Raw genomic sequence first — 18,617 nt, forward strand, 5'->3', positions numbered from 1 at the left:
AAAATTCCCCACAACTCAGGACTGCAACAGTGAAACATGAAGAACATAGTACAGTTGTGTACACTTACCATAAATGTAGATGTTCAAGTGTATTCACTGTTGCAGTCATCTTTCCCTCCCTTCTTCCCCCATAGCCTACAGGGTAGCTATTGTGTTTTCTCATGTACTGAGGATCCCTCCTGACTACCCTTTCCTGCCTAGGAATCCTTGCCCTATCCATCTGGCCTTGACCTGCTCCTGTTGGGGGGAGCTCCGAACTACAATGGGCAAGAAAACAACTGTGGTAATGACATAGGTGGACGCCTCTTAAACCCCAGCATACTGATGTCAGTCAAGTATGTCCACTGGTCATAGGAGGAGGAGGGAAGACTTTTAATCTGGTAGTCAGGCCGGCCAAGTACTTCTATGGCAGGATGTACCACAAGTCAGGACTGCAACAATGAATACATTCAAACATCTACATTTATGGTAAGTGTACACAACTGTACTGTGTCTGCAGCTACTTGGTCAACTCTTATGGGTGTCTTATCAATGGAGTAATTTGCCTGGGATGACTTATTCCCAAAAGGCACTGTAATACACTTCTTTTCATTGAGTTTTAACCTGTGCTTTGGCATCAGCCATTTGTCTGTGTTATACCTTCTTTAGGTTGTTGGTATCACGGAGGTAATTTATGAACTCGCAGTCATCAGAAAACTTGGTGAACTAGAGGTCCTTGACATTAGCCTTGACCTCCGAGAAGTAGATGCCAAACAGTAGTGGGCCCAGCATGGATCCCTATGATACTCTGCTGGTGATCTGCCTCTTGGCAGAGGTGGTCTCAGCAGTCCTGACTTCTTGGGTTCTATCCGTGAACCAGCTGGCAATCCATTGAGTTATGTATGGATTTATGCCTAGTACAGTGTGTGTGTCTGTAATACTTGAGTGGGGTATTATATTTAATGTGTTGGCCTGATCTAGGTAGGTAGTATGTACCATTTTCTCTTTGTCCATTGCCTTGGGTACCTTCCACCAGACTGAGCAGTCATGACCATCTCCTGAGAAAAACGACCTGAGATGGGGGACCAGTGTCAGTGCCTTTCTTAATCATTTCCATAATAATTCATTCCATGCCTTTGCATATTAGACTAGTTGGACTAATAGGTATGTAGTTTTCAGGGTCTGTTGATGGTCCAGTCTTGTGAAGGGGTATAACAGTTGCTGTCCTCCAACTCTTGGTACATAGCCTGTGGTTTGAGGCTGTGATTGTAAAGTGAATTATGTGATCCTGATAGGTCATGTTTCAGGCTATTTAGGAGATTGCCTATGATATTGCCGGGCCCCACTGATGCTGTGTTTTTGACCACTATTAATGCTTGTTATGCTAGTAGGGATTTCATGGGGGTGATGGGGGAGGGTGGAGGTGAACTTTAAGTTGAATTCGTCAGCCAGCATGTTTGGTGTGTCACTCTAATCAGTGAAGATGGTACATTTACTACCAGTTCAGCACACTGCTGTGTGTTACCTTTGAGATTTCAGACATAGCTGTAGAAGGCCTTGTGGTGGTCTTCAGCTTGAGAGGCTATCTTGAGCTCTTAATTAGCCTTGTTGGATTTAATCAGTACTCTTAGTTTCCTGTTTAGTTCAGTTGGTGAGCACTTGTCATTATATGAGAGCTGCTCTTTCTGATTATGTCCGTGACTTTTTTTCTTTTGTTATATATACCTTGTTATGGTTTGGAGTCCACCAGTGTGGTCTGTTTGTTGGGGGTTTGTTTGGGGCTTACTTCTGGTAGATGCAGCAGTCTCTATGCAGTCGTTCACATGTTTGCAGAATTCTTCACAGAAACACTGTACAAAGACTGTTGTGAGCTTGGAGTTAGGTGGAGCATTGAATTTTTGACAAACTACTGCTTAATAGGAACTGTTCTAAAGCAAATTACATTCTAACTGTACCATGATGTCCTTCAAGGATGCATCTGCAGTCCTTACAAATGGGTTGTCCTGTCGTCAGGCAGCCCTTCGGTCGGCCGGATTCCAAAGTCTGGGTCTGGCTTCGGCTGGTGTCGCGCTTCACCCGACGTCATAGCTGCAGTTATTCGGGTATAAAGGCATCAGCCGACGCCATTTTCCCCAGTCTTTCTTGCCGCGTGGTGCCCGAAGCAGAAGCTGTTCGCAAGTGCCGGTTGGTCAGAACCAGAGATTACTACTACCGAATACTACTTCGAAGACTTCTAAAAAGCTAAGTACCCCGTTGGGGACTCTTTCTTGCCTCAGCCGATGTCAGAAAAAGTGAATAACTGTTTAACTCGTGGGAAACAAATACCTCATAAAGATTTCCACTCTTACTGCTTACCTTGTTTAGGCCCAGACCACGACGTAGCAGCTTGTCTAGCCTGTGCTTCTTTTAACCGACGGACGCTTAGACGCCGGTCGGAGTTTGCAGAACAGTTATTCGGCTCTGATTTTGCTTATATCATGCCGTCGGATCCTCCGACTTCACAAATAACCAAAAAACGCAGGGAAAAGGACCGACACTCGCGGTCCGCGGTTTCGGCCGAAACCGCGGTTAAGCCAACCACGAGTGTCTCGGTTTCGGCTGAAACCGAGCAAGCGGTTCTTTCCCCAGCCGAAAACATGCCTTCTACCGAGGCCTCTTCTAACCTGGTGGAATCGGCTTCTGAAATCCAACCTGCAGTTGCGGTTTCTCAGGAATTATCAGACACTATTCCCTTGGATATTTCAACCCCTGCACATGGAGCTGCTAGGCCTCCTGCAGCCATGTCTATTAAGGCCTTTACCAGGGCTAAAGCAGCTAAAGCTTCAAAAACGGTGCCTGTCAAGCCCCCCTCTCACAGGCCCAGCACCAGTTCCCATATGCTTTCTTTGGCTGTGGATCTCATTTCTTTAATTCGTGGATCCCAGCCTCATCCAGACAGGACCTCTCATCCACCTCCAGAGAAGAGGCCTAGAGCAGAGCCCCCAGAGCCAGTATCCACAGATGATTCCTCTGATGACTCAGAACATACAGACCCTCCTGAGGCTCCTTATTCTCCTTACGAGGACTCTGATGCTGAAGAGTCCATTCCTTCAGCCTCTCCACCTGAGGAATTTTCCTTTGGGGAAACCTTGCATGCTATGAGGGAACAATTTCAGTGGCAGGGTCAAGATTTCTCAGACTCCAGAAAAAGGCTTAGAACCTTTCTACATTTGCCACAGCATAGGCCTTTAGCTATACCTCCAGTTCTTTCTGTTGTAGATGATGCATTTAATAATGCTTGCACTGCTCCTGATTCATTACCTCCGGCCCCTGCTAAGCCCGATAGGTTCTACAGGGTCCCGGACACTCATCACCATTTATACAAGGCTCCATTTGCAGATCCAGAGACTATCTCCCAGGGCCCTAAAGCTGTAGCAACTACATCTACTAAAAACCCCCTCTGAAAGGGAATCCAGGTCCTTAGAGCGATGGGGTAAAAAAGTTTACACCTCTGCTACTTTGTCAGCTAGGGCTTTGAACTGCCAATTTCATATGATTCAATATCAAGAGTTTATGCTAGACCAGTTAACTAAAAAGCTGTCCTCTGAAGAATCTTTAGATAAGAAATATGTTCAGGAAATGGTACATAACATACAGCAGGTTAGTAACCATTCCTTAAAATGCGGCTATGATGCACTGGAGGCTTCCTTTAGATCAGCCATGACTGGCACAGTTATCGGGAGACATGCATGGTTGAAAGAGCAGGCATTACCAGACCATGTCATATCAAAGCTTTTAGATGCTCCCATGGACAAAGTCAATTTATTTGGTTCCCCTGCACAGCAGGTACTAAAAAAGATGGAAGAGAAGGCGAAATCTGTACAAACAGTGAAAGATTTCTTACAGGTTCAACCTCCAAGGTTTAGCAGGAACTGGCCCTCCAAGAATTGGTCCTTTCCGGACTCCTCTAAGACACAGAGAGGCAGGAATAGGCATTCAAGAGGCAGAAACCAATCCAGGGGTGCCTACAGGGGATGCCAGTGGCAAGGTAACAACCAGCGAGGCACAGACGCAGCCACCACCATTACAACAACACAATTGCAGTGACTTGGCTGTGACACCGCCTACCAGGGAACAACTGGAAGCACCCTTAGGCGGAAAGCTAACATTATTTTCAAAAAACTGGCATTGCATCACAAGGGAAAAATGGATTTTGCAAACTATAGACCAAGGTTACAGGTTCCATTTCCATACTCTACCAGCAAAGAGAGGAATGCCAAACCTACCACCTACTCAAAGGGCAGAAGCTCTAAAGCAAATATCTCAATTATTAAGAATGAGAGCTGTGGAAAAGGTACCATCTATGGAACAAGGAAAGGGATTTTACTCCAGACTCTTCCTGGTACCAAGAAAAGAGAGCAAATGGAGGCCTATTCTGGACCTGTCCGCTTTAAACACATTCCTCATTGTTCCAAAATTCAAAATGCTTGACCCTACAGCAGCTTCTTCCCATGCTGGGCAAGGGGTCTTGGCTGGTAACTCTAGATCTCAAGGAGGCATACCTGCACGTCCCCATACGACCAAATTGCAGAAGATACCTCAGATTTCTTGCAGGATCAGAGCATTATCAATTCTCAGCATTGCCCTTTGGCTTATCTACTGCGCCCAGAGTGTTCACGAAATGCCTGGCATCAGTAATTGCTCATTGCAGACTTCAGGGAATCCAAATTTACCCCTACCTGGACGACTGCCTGATACAAGCGGACAACAAAAGCAAGCTAACAGAAGACTTACAAAGAGTCATTTACCTGCTGCAAGCACTGGGATATACAGTCAATATAAAAAAGTCAAGGCTGATTCCATCCCAAAGAATAACCTTTCTGGGTGCAGAGCTGGACACATCAAAACAAATGGCATTCCTAACTGCAGAAAAGAAAGAGCAACTACCTCTCTACTTCTTGGCATTAACAAAGCAGAACCATCTAACTGCAAGGAGAGTACTGCAAGCCCTAGGCTTCATGGCATCCTGCATAATTCTGGTCCCTCATGCCAGGCTGCATATGAGAAAGCTACAGTGGTACCTAAAGAATTTGTGGTCTCAACACAAGCACAGCCTAGAAACCAAAATTCCAATAATCCCATGCCTGAAGCAGGAGTTCCTATGGTGGGCTCAGGCCTGTCAATCAAACACAGGATTGCCCTTCTGCAACAATCAACCAAGCCAAACCATCACGACAGATGCATCAGACCTCGGTTGGGGGGCACACATGCTGGACAAGTGCATACAAGGCTTATGGACTCAAGACCAGCTGCGCCTGCACATAAATCTAAAGGAAATGCTGGCAGTAAAATTGGCAATCCAGTCATTCAGACCATTTCTCCAAGAAGGTCAGTTGATTATAAGGACAGACAACACCACAGTTATGTGGTACATCAACAAACAGGGAGGCACACATTCATACCCTCTATGCTGGCTGGCACTGGACCTATGGGATGTGGCTCTGAGCTACAACATTCAGTTACAAGCAATTTTTGTACCGGAAAAGAAAACATTCTAGCAGACATACTAAGCAGAACTACCACGGATGCCCACGAATGGATGCTGCATCCGGACATCTTCAAAGCCATCACAAGAGAATGGGGATTACCACAAATAGACTTATTTGCATCCCCACTCAATCACCAGCTAAAGAGATTCTGCACAAGGACGTACCACCCACTTGCTTGGAAGGTGGACTCCCTATCTTTCAGTTGGAAGAACCTGACCGCATACGCATTCCCACCACTTCCTTTGATGCACAAGGTGCTTTTGAAGATCAAAGAGGAATGTCTGAGGATCATTCTGATAGCTCCAGACTGGCCAAGGCAACATTGGTACCCATTGCTGAGGAGCATGTCTCTGGAACAAATATGGGCACTACCACTGATCCCATTGCTGTTAACACAGAACAACTACATCCTGCATCCAAACCTGAAAACTCTGCAGCTAACTGCCTGGAACATTACATAAGAAATATTAACCCAAATTTATCCCAAAGGGTTAAAGACATAATCCTTGAGGCTCGTAGACCTTCAACAAGAAAGAATTATGCAGCAACGACCTTCAACAAGAAAGAATTATGCAGCAAAATGGAAAAGATATCTCATTTGGAGTACTGCAAAGGGAGAAGATGTGGCACTGGTAAACATAGCCAACATCCTGGAGTACTTGGCAGAGCTCTTCCATACAGGCCTGTCCTATTCTTCCATCAAGATACATGCATCAGCCATTTCAGCAGAATACAGCTTGGATCCTCCTGTCTTCTCACATCCTCTGCTCAGGCAGTTTCTGAGAGGAATTAAAAATGTAAAACCTCCCAGGAAACCACCATTGCCAGCATGGGACTTGAACTTTGTGCTAGAAAAATTGACACTTCCTCCTTTCGAGCCAGCAGCAACAGCAGAATTACAATACTTATCCTGGAAGACTGCTTTCCTGCTGGCAATCACCTCAACAAGAAGGGTCTCTGAACTACAGGCATTAATGGCAGTGCAACCCTTCCTGATCTTCCATCAAGATAGAGTGTCCATGAGAACAAATCCTACATTTATGCCTAAGGTGGTATCCAGAGTGTCTTTAAATCAGGCTATCCACCTACCTACATTCTTCCCCAACCCTCAGAACAGGGGAGAAAGACTGTTGCATACCTTGGATGTACATAGACAATTACGCTACTACCTGGAGAGGACCAAGTCCAAAAGAAAAACTGACCAGCTTCTGGTAGCATATGCAACAGGAAAGGAAGGAAAACCAATTTCAAAGCAGACAATCTCCAAATGGATAGGAAATTGCATTAGATTTTGTTACTCCTACCATGGAAAGAAGACTCCAGAGAACATCAGGCCTTACTCCACAAGGGCTACAGCCACTACCACAGCCTTCTTACGAGGAGTGGCTACCAAGGACATTATAGAGGCTGCTACTTAGGACCTCCGTGCATACATTTGCCAAGCATTACAATTTACCTTTATACTCTAGATCCTGAGCAGGTTTTGCCACTGCTGTTTTGCAAGGGATCCTAACTACACCATAATCTTTCCTTTTTTCCTCCTCCCCTAGTTTGGCTATGGTATTCTACCAATTTGTAAGGACTGCAGATGCATCCTTGAAGGACATAGTACAGTTTTGTACCTACCATAAATGTAGATGTCCGATAGGAATGCATCTGCAGTCAGGATTACCCACCCACCTTCCCCTCTGTGGTACTCCTAGGGTATTTGCCATCCTTCAGCTAGCTTGGGGGGGATCTATTATGGTGTATTTGTTTGTATATATGTACATACATGCTTATTTTATGTGTTTGCTCTCTACTATTTGGAAACATTGGCATTTATCCAAATTTAGCCATCCAAGAGGGCACCTGGCATCTGGGGCAAGAAACACTGAGGAAAATGGCATCGGCTGATGCCTTTATACCCGAATAACTGCAGCTATGACGTCGGGTGAAGCATGACACCAGCCGAAGCCAGACCCAGACTTTGGAATCCGGCCGACCGAAGGGCTGCCTGACGACAGGACAACCCATTTGTAAGGACTGCAGATGCATTCCTATCGGACATCTACATTTATGGTAGGTACAAAACTGTACTTTCTACTGGGTTTTCCAAACTGATTTTTATCTTGAAGGAGTCAACTTTGAGATCTGACCTCCACCAGCAATCTTCCATACCGGTGAGGACAAGGTCCAGTATGTTTGAACCTGTGGTTGGAGTGTATACTAACTGATCAAGGACATGTGTGTTAAACTCTAGGAAATGTGCCTGTAAGTTGGAGGCATTGTATGTTTCCTAGTCTATAGAGTTAATGAATGTTTCCCATGAATAGTGTAAAATAACGTTTCTAAAGAATATTTTTTTCAATACGCTTCATGTATGCCTTTGTGCCCCCCCACCCCCACCCCCTTGGGTAAATGCACTTGAGCCAGTAAATTTTGTGTTGCAAAAGCTGTGTGAATCTAGTATGGTCATGTCCATTTCATACTGTGTTCTATTCTTTGCAGTTGGAACACCTGCAAACAGAAGAGGCAGCTAGCCAAAGCCAGGGCTGGTGAGTTGGGCACTTCCCCAGAGGGTGAGAAACTCCACAGTGACAGTGGGGTCTTCCTTGATACACACAGCCTACAGGAACAGCAGAACAAAAGTAAGTGTGCTCAGTTGGTTTTCCTAAAGAGATGAGTGATGTGGAATGCGCAAACTTTTTGATGTTCATCGTGTTTCACTGTTGCAGTCATGACTGTAGAGTTCTCCCCTGCCGGCAGGCAGTCTCAGGTTGGCCAGAATCCCAAAGTCTGGGTCCGGCATCGGCTGTTCAACCATGCTCCCTGATGTCAGAGCGCCAGGATTACAAAGCTGACAGCCGACGCCATCTTCTCCAGTCTTTCTTGCCGTGCGGTGATAGCAGTTCGCATTTGCCAGTCGGCAGACTCCTGACGAATTTCACTGATAATACTTCGGTCCAAAGACTTTCTTCTCCACTCAAAGCTAAGTACCCCGTTGGGGAAACTTTTTTCTTGCTCCACTCCGATGTCAGAAAAAGTTAATAATTGTATTTCATGTGGGAAGCAAATACCTCATAAGGATTTTCATTCTTACTGTATTCCTTGCTTGGGCCCTGACCACGATGTAGCTAGTTGTCGGTTTTGTGCTAGATTCAGTCAACGTATAATTAAGCGAAGGTACGATTTTGCTTTTCATTACTTCGGTAGGCGCTTTAACTACAAAATATCGTTGGATACAATCCTGGCTACCAGAGTTCATAAACGTCACAAGGATAAAGACAGGCCTCCGAGGTCCAAATCTGATGATAGCGCACAAGCGGAGCCTGCTTCAGGTTCGGCCGTCAGTGAGGCGCTTTTGCAGCCCCTGTCGTCGGCCATTTCAGAACCGACAGCTGAAACGGACTCTCATGAGGAGCCAATCAGGCCTTCCAATCAGGCCTTTAAATATTTCTGTTGCAGGACCTTCGGACGGGTCCGGAGCCGCTGTGCAGGTACCGGCTTCCGAAGGGGTTTTCAGGCCTACTCAGCTACTAATAAAGGCAAAGGCAAAGACTCCTTCAAAATCAAAGACTTCTACACAGGCTTCTTCTGAACCAGCTCCCAAGTCACAGAAACAGTTACTCAAGATGGCGGAGGATTTACTTACTATGATTAGGGGTTCTCATCCCCCTCCAGACAAAAGGCCAAGGCAGGATGTTTCTTATGATTCCTCTGATCAGGCTTCTGTTTCCTCAGTTTCTTCTTCTGATCAGGAATATTCTTTCCCTCCTTATGAGGTTTCTGATGCTGGAAGAATCCATTCCTTCAGCTTCTCCCCCTGAGGATTTCTCTTTTGGGAAAACTTTGCATGAAATAAGGGAACATTTCCACTGGGAAGGGCAGGAGTATTCGGAATCCAAGAAAAGGCTGAGGGAATTTTTTCTTCTTCCCCAACATAGACCCCTGGCTATTCCTCCTGTTTTGGATATTGTGGATGATGCCTTTTCAGAGGCTAACTTAACCCCTGACTCTTTTCCTCCTGCTCCTATGAAGCCTGATAGATATTACAGGGTTTCTGATTCCCATCAGTTTTTATACAAGAACCCTTCTGCTGACCCTGAAACCATTTCTCAGGGTCCTAAGGGAGCTAAAGCCGCTTCTGCCAAAAATCCTACTCCTACTGAAAAGGATTCTCACTCCTTAGATAGATGGGGCAAAAAGGTGTACACTTCTGCTACTTTGTCCATTAGGGCTTTAAACTGTCAGTTTCATATGTTTAAATACCAGCAATTTCTATTGTCTGTCTTAAAACAAAAGCTTACTTCCATTTCTGCCTGTGCAGAGGATAAGGAATTACATGACTTATTACATGCCACTGAACAAGTTGGGAAGCATGGTTTACACTGTGGATTTGATGCCTTGGAGGCTTCTTGTAGAACTGCGGCCTCTGGCACAGTCATTAGGAGGCATGCATAGCTAAAGGAACAAAATTTGCCTGAACAGGTAAAGGCAAAATTATTGGATGCTCCTGTTCAGCCTAATGTTTTGTTTGGATCGAAAGCTGAAGAGGTGATTAAAAAGATGGAGGATAAGGCGAAATCAATGCAAACAGTTAAATATTTCTTACAAGTACAGCCTCCTAGATTTAGCAGGAATTGGCCTTCTAAAAATTGGTCCTTTCCCACTTCAGACAGGCCTCAGAGGGGTAGATACAGACGTTCCAGAGGGAGGCCTCAATCACAAGCTGCTTATAGACCAAGACAGTGGACTGCTTCCACCCCTAGGGGAGGAGAGGACAGGTCACAATCTCAAAGGAAACAATCTCAATGACTCCCTCTGTGGGGCTACAGGAACTTCTTCCCTGGAAGCCCCTCTCGGAGGAAAACTCTCTTTTTTTATCAAAATTGGACTCAAATAACCCAAGACAAATGGGTTTTGGATGTGGTTTTAAGAGGTCACAAATTCCATTTTCACATACCTTGCCAAGGCCAAGCGGGTGGCCAGACCTTCCAAAACATCAATGGACGGAGGCCTTAAACCAGGTGGAAGCTCTTTTGGCTATGAATGCCATAGAGATGGTTCCTCTTTCAGAGATAGGAAAAGGGTTTTATTCAAGGCTCTTTCTAGTCCCAAGGAAGCAAAACTCATGGAGACCCATTCTGGATCTGTCTGTCTTGAACACCTTTCTAGAGGTTCCAAAATTCAAGATGCTTACTCTACAGCAGCTACTTCCAATGCTGTCCAAGAATGCATGGATGGTAACTTTGGATTTAAAGGAGGCATATTTACACATTCCCATCAGGCAGGATCGCAGAAAATACCTCGGGTTCAAAGCCGGATCGAGGCACTTTCAATTCTCTGCGCTGCCCTGCTGCCCTTTGGATTATCTACTGCGCCCAGGGTCTTCACCAAATGCCTGGCTCCAGTAGTGGCTCACTGCAGACTAAAGGGAATTCAAATTTACCCTTATCTGGATGATTGTCTCATTCAGGCAGACAGCAAGGATGTCTTACTCCAGCATCTAGAATTTGTACAGAACCTCCTCAAGTTCCTGGGATTCTCTGTAAACATAAAAAAGTCAAATTTGACACCATCACAACAGGTAACTTTTCTGGGTGCACTTCTAAACACCACAACCCAGATGGCATTTCTGACTTCTGAAAAACAGTTACAGCTGGCTTCAACTTTCAAAACTTTGGCAACTTTAACTCATCTATCTGCAAGGAAATTCCTGCAGGCCTTGGGTTACATGGCCTCCTGCATCCTTCTCATGCCATATGCAAGACTACACATGAGGAAAATACAGTGGTACCTAAAAAGTGTATGGTCTCAGCATTGCCACAGTTTAGACATACTGATCTCCGTTCTTCCTTGCCTTCAAAAGGAATTTCTTTGGTGGTCCAAGGCATGTGCTCTAAACAAAGGGAAGCCCTTCCGTCTGCCTCCTGCCTCTCAGATTCTAACCACGGACGCCTCGGATTATGCTTGGGGAGCCCATTTTCAGGGCAATTGTTTGCAGGGCCTTTGGACAAAGGATCAGAAGCACCTGCGTATCAATTTAAAGGAAATGCTAGCCGTTCAGAAAGCTCTATTGGCCTTCAGGAATCTCTTACAACCAGGACAACTGTTAATACAGACAGACAACACCACAGTTATGTGGTACATAAACAAGCAAGGGGGATCATTCCTACCCCCTTTGCAGACTAGCCATGGATCTATGGGGCACAGCTCTATCTTGCAATCTGGATCTTCAGGCTCAGTTTCTACCAGGGAAACAAAACTTCCTGGCAGACAGTCTGAGCAGACATCTTTCGGATCCACACGAGTGGATGCTGGACACCAAAATATTCAAGATGATAACAGCAGTCTGGGGATGTCCTCACATAGACCTCTTTGCATCCCATCTCAATCATCAGCTACAGAATTTTTGCACCAGGATTTTCCACAGAGAAGCTTGGAGAGTGGACGCCCTGTCATTCAGTTGGAGGAACCTCTCTGGATATGCCTTTCTGCCTCTCCCTCTTCTTCCATGTGTTTTATTGAAGATAAAACAGGACAAGCCCAAGATGATCATCTTGCTGGCTCCAAATTGGCCTCGGCAGTTTTGGTATCCAACTCTAAAAAAACTATGCCTGGAGCCCCCTTGGGTTTTACCTCAGTCTCCGAACCTTCTGTCTCAACATCAGGGTCAGTTTCTACACTGGCATGTCAGAACTCTGTCTGGCGGGCCTGGTTAATCCAGGGCCTTTAATTTCTTCTTTACTGCCCAAGCAGGTTATGGATGTCATATTAGAAGCCAGACGTCCTATCACTAGAAAATCTTATGCAGGAAAATGGAAAAGATTTTGTTCCTGGATGCAGGCTCAGGATTCTGATCCTCTTCTTCCCAACATTACTTTAATTTTACTTTACTTGACAGATCCCTTACATAAGGGTCTCTCTTTCTCTTCCATTAAAATACATGTCCTATCACTAGAAAATCTTATGCAGGAAAATGGAAAATATTTTGTTCCTGGATGCAGGCTCAGGATTCTGATCCTCTTCTTCCCAACATTACTTTAATTTTACTTTACTTGACAGATCTCTTACATAAGGGTCTCTCTTTCTCTTCCATTAAAATACATGCCTCTGCTATTTCTGCTCATTATAATACAGACCCTCCCATCTTTTCCCACCAGCTCATGCGACAGTTCCTCAGAGGAGCTAAGAACTTAAGACCTCCTAGATCTCCTCCTATTCCTGCTTGAGATCTCAACTATGTTTTGGAAAAACTAACCTTGCCTCCTTTTGAGCCTGCTGCTTCTTCTGACATCAAGTTTTTATCTTGGAAGACAGCCATCCTGTTAGCCCTTACCTCTGCCAGGAGGGTTTCAGAGTTACAAGCTCTAATGGCTGTGGAACCTTATATTATTTTTCATCAAGACAGGGTATCTTTGAGGACTAATCCTACCTTCATGCCTAAGGTGGTTTCCAAAGTGGCTTTAATTCAGACTATACACTTGCCAACCTTTTTCCCCACTCCTCAAAATAAAGGAGAAAGGATCTTACATTCCTTGGATGTACACAGACAGCTACGTTTTTATCTGAACAGAACTAAGGACATCAGAAAATCAGAGCAATTGTTTTTCTTATGCTTCCAGTTCCCAAGGTAAAGCCATTTCAAAACAGACCATTTCTAAATGGATTGCTCATGGAATCAGATTTTGTTATTCTCACCATGGAAAGCAAATCCCAGGGAGTATACGAACTCATTCCACCAGAGCTGCTGCCACTTCTGCGGCCTTCCTCAGGGGAGTTCCTACCCAGGATATTTTGGAAGCTGCAACTTGGAGTTCAGTGCATACATTTTCTAAGCACTACAATCTACCTCTCTACTCTAAGTCTAGGGCAGACTTTGCCTCTGCAGTCTTGCAGGGCCTTTTAGCTGCCCCTTCCTCTTTATGACCACCTCCCTTTCTTTCAACTTTGGGATTCTACTCTACAGTCATGACTGCAACAGTGAAACATGATGAACATAGTACAGTTGTGTACACCTACCATAAATGTAGATGTTCGAGTGTCTTCACTGTTGCAGTCTGGGTTTCCCTCCCTCCTGTCCCCTCTTATTTTTACTTTTGTGTATTTCCTTTTTTCACCATTCTTCTGAGGTGTATTTGCAAAGGTTATGGGACCTTTTTCATTTTGGGACTCCTGACATCTGGGGCAAGAAAAACTGGAGAAGATGGCGTCTGCTGTCAGCTTTGTACTCCTGGCGCTCTGACGTCAGGGAGCATGGTTGAACAGCCGACGCCGGACCCAGACTTTGGGATTCTGGCCGACCTGGGACTGCCTGCCAGCAGAGGAGAACCCTACAGTCATGACTGCAACAGTGAAGACACTCGAACATCTACATTTATGGTAGGTGTACACAACTGTACTTTCTGTTTGCCTGTAATAATGTAATTGTTTTTCTTGAACTGGTAACAAAGTGGTATTTGGAGATGATCTTACAAAAGTTCACAAATTTAGCAGTGTAAGCTAAATCAGGATGTTGCCTGACAAAACAAGTGCTCTGTTGAAGATTGTGTGATCTCTTGTTTATTCCATACCTAGAACACATGCCCGGCCACTGCTAAACAATTTCATCAGTTCATACTTGTCACATGTCGGGCACTGATAAATGATTTGATCAGTAGATCTTGGTCATCAGATGCTGTAATGCCTTGATAACTTGTTCAGAGAATTCTTGCAATGCTCAAAGGTGAGTAGCTGTTCCGGGTGCAAGGTGTTCGAGGGCACAATTTGCACATGAGGTAAATCAATCGTGGAATCACATTCTGCATGATCCAGTAGGCATCTAAGCAGCTTGCATGCTCAAGTTGCTTGGTCAGTTTTGTTTGAGTTTTGTGTGTCTGAAGGTTGTTTTTCTGGAGGTAGTAAGAGTTGGGAGACTGTTCTAGTTGTGGATGGATAATCCCTTTTCCCCATTGATACAGCACTCCTCAGGGTAAGGAAATGGGAGGTTGTTGTGCATGGAATGAGAATAGTATAAAACCACAAAAGCATACATTTTGTGTTGTGCCAGCTGAAGACTTGCTGCTTTCCTTCCGAACAGGAATGGAGATTGGAGAGGTCCTGAAGTAGGTCAAACTTGATGTGAAAGTCTGCACCGTACTACAAAAATAAAATTATATGCAAGTACCCAAATTCCAGTGTGTGTTTACATCCTTTTTGTTTTTACTCTTCTCAGGATGTAACTCAATGGAGCCAGTTTTGGAGCTACAGGAGCCAAGTACTACCAACAAGGGTCTCCAGTCAGCTTTCTTTTCCCTGCAAGAGCCTGTTGATAGGTGATGGGGAGTAGCCCCCCAGGTTGCTAGTCCTCTAGGAAAGCCTTACTTTTCCCCACTGGGAGCAACCTTCCCCATTAGCAGCTCTACCAACTCCCCTATTGCAGTCCCCTGAGGAGAAGTGTGCGGTTGCATTCCACATTCCTCTGATTACTGGAGTTAAGCAGTGTGACTGCACAGCCTTGGCAGGCTCACTCTCATCTGGGTAACACCTAGTGCTCCCAGTAGGTGTCACTCCATGTGGGGAGCTAAGCCACCTCCATCCCTCCAGGATGGGTGAGCTTGCAGCAACCACTCACTCAGATCCTTCCTGGCCAGCTCTTAAAGGTGTTTACATCATTCTTTGTGTTCTACTTGCTAAGTGAAATACCTTAAGATCATAGATGAGATTCATCCTAAACTGCTAAGACAGAGTCCAGCAGGCTTGCACAGCTCATCTCAGGAGTCATTCCCAGGTGAATGCCCCCCCCCCCCTGCTTATATTATCTTGTATTTTCCAGTGTTTTGCTTTGCCTAGTGCTCGCATTGGAGAAGTGGACCCAGGCTAACTGCATTCATGTTGGTCAATCGACAGATCTATCATAAAAATGCAGATCTTTTGAAAAAAGCGCAGACTGATTTCCAGTAATTTTTGAGTTGGCAAGCCTCTTGCACCTCCCCCATGTTGAGAGGATATCCGCCACAGCCCCCCAAGCATAAATATTCCTACTCCCAACAAAAAAGCAAACTCCACTGTTTTGTTCTGCCCAAATTTCTTTGATCACTTAGCACTCCCTGAAAGTGTCTTCAATCAGCTGACGCCCGCCTGGCTAATTTGGAGGAGGGGTGTCCCCAGAAAAGTTTTTTTCTTGAAAAAACTCCCCCCGCCCCCTTACTTCAAGCATGTGTTAATAGGTTCATAGGTAGGTACTAAGCTATTGGTCCTAGGGCATAATAAAGTCTAGCCAAAAATGTTGTGCTATCGCCTCCCTCCCAAGTGGTTTAGATACCTGTGCCCCTGTCAAGCAGGGCCACAGAAGTGATTCCCGGGGTGAATTTCAAGTTTCCCATCCACTCATCAAGATTTCTTTTGGAGGGTGCCAATGAGGAGCTCTGCCTCACATATATGGGGACGTTATTCCAGAGAAAGGGGAGTCTCTGGGACATGAATGTGTCCCTCCAACACTTCCTGTTTATTGATGATGTCAGGTTTATGTCCCTTGAGTGTGTATCTCTAGCAAGTCTGGGTTTGACATAGCCTTGTATGTCAGGCAGAGATCACCTCTGAGTAGCCGGTACGCGACCGAGTGCAGTCAGAGTTTTTTTAGCCTCATGGCATAGGGCATCTGTTTAAGGCTCGTTATCCTCTTTGTAAGGTACTTTTGAGGCCGCTCCAGTTGTTGCAGATGTCTTGTTAGGTACATCCAGAATGGGGCATTATATTCAATAATGGGTGCAATGAGTGATGAGTAGAGGGGGACAATAACTTCCTTATTCCTAGATGCAAACCCCTCTGTGATAATGTGGGCCATGTAGAAGGATTTTCTAACCACTTTAGCAATGTGGTTGTCTAAGGAGAGGTTACTATCTACCCGAGTCCCTAGGTCTCTTATCACACTCTGTGTGATAAGTGGGCTACCACCTATGTTGTAGTTGATAGGTACTTGGTTTTTCCCAAAGGGGATAACAATGCACTTTTTGGCATTTATATCTGTATCCATAAGACCCTTTTGAAGGATGTCGACATCAGTAGGAGTCTCTATTATAGTGCCCAGTTTGCAGTCGTCTGCGAATTTTGTTAGCCATAGTCCCTCTGTGTTTGCTTGTACCTCAGAGAAATAGATACCGAACAGGAGGGGTCCCAAGACTGAGCCCTGTGGTACACCACTAATCACAGGTTTGGAATCTGATCTAGCATTTCCCATTCTCACTGAATGGATTCTATCCGTAAGCCAGTTACCAACCATCTTGTAACGTAGGGGTTTATATTTAGGTTGGTGAGTTTGTCTATAATTGCCGAGTGGGGAATGGTATCGAAGGCCTTTGCAAGATTAAGGTATGCTGTGTGAACCACCTTTCCCTCATCTATTGCTTTAGTGACCATTTCGAAGAAGTCAGCCAGATTTAGGAGACATGACCTTTCCTTTATGAACCCAAACTGGGTGGGGTTTAGGGTTTGTAGGTTCATAATGTCGTTGTTTGAGTTTCATGATGATGCGCTCCATGGCCTTGCAGATGAGACTCGTCAGGCTGATGGGGCTGTAATTCCCGGGGTCATTGGTTGCACCTCCTTTATGGAGTGCAATGACTGTTGCCATGCGCCACTCTGTGGGCACATAGCCTGAGGTGAGGCTGTGGTTAAACATGGTATTAAGGTGAGGGGTTAATTCATTTTGGAGCTCATAGCACGCAGCCTGGGATGCTGTCTGGTCCCATGGATGCTGCGTTTCTTGCCTTCGAGAGTGCTGTTTTCACCTGGGTGTCTTGTGATTTTTAGGGGCAGCACAATCTTCTGGTATGGATATGAGCCCTTTGGGGGAGAGGGTGGGGTGAAGATGTTCATTGTGTTACACTGCTGCAGTCATTACACTTGGGTTATCCTGCCATCAGGTGGTTCCCCAGTCGGCCTGAGTTCCAAGTCCTGGTCTGGTGTCGGTTGCTGTCGCCTCCTCCCTGACGTCAGTGCGTCAGGGGTATATAAGATGCAGCTGACGCCATTTTCTTCAGTCTTTCTTGCCACGTGGCGCCCGAAGCAAAAGCAGTTCGCAAGTGCCGGTCGGCCGTCTCCTGAGATTTTCATTCCGAATCCAGAACCGGAGTCTTCTACAAAGCTAAGTACCCCGTTGGGGAAACATTTTCTTGCCTCAGACCGATGTCAGTAAAAGTTAATAACTGTATTTTTTGTGGGAAGCAAATACCTCATAAGGATTTCCATTCGTATTGTATCCCATGCCTAGGCCCTGACCACGACGTCACTGGTTGTCGGTTTTTTGCAAGGTTTAACAAGCACACTATTAAATGTCGGTTTGATTTTGCCTGACATTATTGTGGTAGAAAATTCAATTATACCATGCCGTCAGAACTTCCGACGACCAGAATACACAAAAAGCGCAAAGACAAGGATAGGCATCCGAGGCCCAAAACTGACTACGAAGCCTCTTCTAGGCCAGTCGCCAGTTCTCCGGTTTTCAGCGAGGCGCCTTCGCAGCCCCTGATGACCACTTCTTTAGAACCACAAGCTGCCTCTGACTCCCACGTGGAGATGGCTGGGTATTCAGACGCACAAGTTCTTCAGCCTACCGAGACTAACCTTTCAGAGGGATCCGGAGTAGCTGAGCAACCCACAGCTACAGAGGGTGTCTTCAGACCTACTCAGTTAAGCATTAAACCCTCAGCTAAGTCTAAGCCTCCTTTAAAGTCAAAGAAACAAATACAGCATTCTCCAGGATAGGCTTCTATGCCTAAGAAACAAATGCTCAAAATGGCCGAAGACCTAATCACTCTGATCAGGGGGTCCCATCCCCCTCCTGATAAGAGGCCTAGACAGGATGCAGACTATGACTCATCCGACCAGGTGTCCATCTCTTCTGATTCATCCTCAGACCTAGGATACTCTTACCCCTTATGAGGATTCTGATGCTGAGGAATCTATTCCATCAGTCTCACCGCCTGAGGACTACTCCTTTGGGGAAACCCTACATACCATGAGGGAGCATTTCCACTGGGAAGGCCGGGATTATTCAGAATCCAAGAAAAGGCTCAGAGACTTCCTTTTATTACCTCAACACAGACCCCTTGTTATTCCGCCAGTGTTGGATATTGTGGATGATGTGTA

General features: G+C 45.4%; 1 protein-coding gene across 1 annotated transcript in view; it reads left to right on the forward strand.

The window, feature by feature from the left end:
- Positions 1-18,617, forward strand: part of LOC122800382 (tumor necrosis factor receptor superfamily member 16-like) — a 261,184-nt gene that overhangs the window by 193,676 nt on the left and 48,891 nt on the right. The window contains exon 6 of the mRNA XM_044069831.1: positions 7,998-8,137. Coding sequence (XP_043925766.1) covers positions 7,998-8,137 — 140 coding nt within the window. The remainder of the gene's footprint in view (positions 1-7,997; positions 8,138-18,617) is intronic.

The sequence above is a fragment of the Protopterus annectens genome, chromosome 4.part0, assembly GCF_019279795.1.
Source record: "Protopterus annectens isolate FY-2018-M chromosome 4.part0, PAN1.0, whole genome shotgun sequence".
Taxonomy (NCBI): domain Eukaryota; kingdom Metazoa; phylum Chordata; order Ceratodontiformes; family Protopteridae; genus Protopterus; species Protopterus annectens.